We start from the raw sequence: 1,622 nt of genomic DNA, 5'->3' as shown, positions 1-1,622 counted from the left end.
AATAAATTTATATTTAATACAAAAAGTTTTGTTTATAATTATTATATAAAATAAAAAAATAATATTATAATTAATATAGAGCCATCAAATTAATTTTAATAAGCTAATCTTGGTAAGCAAGAAACAAGTTTTCAAAATTTGTGAAAGTTTGATTATGTTATGTTTATAACTCTGAATAACCTGTATACTCAAACATTTAAACAGTTGTTTATACATATTTTTCTGTTTAAGAATAGATTTAAGATATTTATACTAGAAATTTTTGTGTATATAAATTATATTATATATTTCAATTAATTTAATTGAGAGTCTACTGGTTTTAGTTTCCTTTTTAAAAAAATTACATAAATGTATTGTCTAAATGGTTATATATACCAGGTTTATTTCTATTCAAACTTTTCAGTACTATTTAAAATATTTTTCTAGCTCTAGTTGTAAAAGTATGAATACTGCTCAAACTAGCTCAAAGTTTTCAAACAATAATAAACAGCTTGTTTGTGATATTTGTGGAAAAAGTTTTATAAATAGATCTCACCTGATTCGTCACAAAAGAATTCATTCAGGAGAAAAACCTTATAAATGTGATGTTTGTGATAAAAGTTTTGTTCAGAAAAGTAATTTGACACAACATCAGCTCACTCATTCTGGTTTGAAGATTTATCAATGTGATGTTTGCAAAAGATGTTTTGCCAAAAGAAGTAATTTAAAACAACATGCAATAGTTCACACTGATGATAAGCCTTTTAAATGTGAACAGTGTGATAAATGTTTTACACAAATATCTAGCTTGACAAGACACATGTTGATACATAATGGTAAGAAAGAGTTTCAATGTGATGTTTGTCAGAAGAAGTTTGCAGGAAGATTTGTAATGAATCGTCACATGTTGGTTCACACTAAAGAAAAACCTCATGAATGTGAAGTTTGCAAAAAAAAGTTTTTACTGAAATCAAGTTTAAACACTCACAATAGAATTCACACTGGAGATAGACCATTTGGATGTGATATATGTGGAAGAAGATTTACACAAAAACATAGTTTAAACACTCATATCAGAATTCACACTGGTGATAGACCGTTTAGATGTGATATTTGTGGAAGAAGATTTACGCAAAGTTCCAGTAGAAATAGGCATTTGCTTACTCATCAGAAATAATTTGGTTTTAGCTCTTCTACTTCTTGCAATTTAAAACATGTAACTGTGAACTTAATTCTTAAATACTCTTATACACTTAAAAAATTGTACTTAAGGTCTCGTTAGGTCTTTTATATGTTACTTTATAAATAGAATTTTTGAATGTGTACAAACAAAAATCTTTAGTATAACAAAATCTAGGTATGATTTATACTTTACAGTTTTACAGATTTATGAAATAAATTATATTTATCTTAATATAAAATTTAAACAACTTTCGATAAAATATTTAGGAAATATTAAAGCTAACAATTTCAACCCTGACTTCTTTATAAACTTATTTAATGATATACCAAATAATTTTACTAATAATATAACTTTAAATATACTTTAATAACTAGTATAGCATAATAAAAATTCATAAAAAAACAGTTTTGTTATTTTTTATTTACAGTAATACATTGCGTATTTTGAATGCTCGTTATTT

General features: G+C 24.7%; 1 protein-coding gene across 1 annotated transcript; it reads left to right on the top strand.

Annotated features, from left to right (window-relative positions):
* Positions 1 to 442: 442 nt before the first annotated feature.
* Positions 443 to 1,156, top strand: LOC145831668 (uncharacterized). Its single transcript, XM_082938979.1, has one exon. It carries the CDS (start codon positions 443 to 445, stop codon positions 1,154 to 1,156), a length of 714 nt encoding a protein of 237 aa, XP_082795105.1.
* Positions 1,157 to 1,622: the final 466 nt, after the last annotated feature.

Source organism: Thalia democratica, chromosome 3, assembly GCF_965202585.1.
Source record: "Thalia democratica chromosome 3, ktThaDemo2.hap1.1, whole genome shotgun sequence".
NCBI classification, from domain to species: Eukaryota; Metazoa; Chordata; class Thaliacea; order Salpida; family Salpidae; genus Thalia; species Thalia democratica.
Note: the sequence above shows the minus strand (reverse complement) of the source record. Positions and strands in the feature narration are given on the sequence as shown.

Excerpts from the sequence above, each read along its gene's own strand:
- LOC145831668 (XM_082938979.1), top strand. The coding sequence starts at position 443 with ATGAATACTGCTCAAACTAGCTCAAAGTTTTCAAACAATAATAAACAG.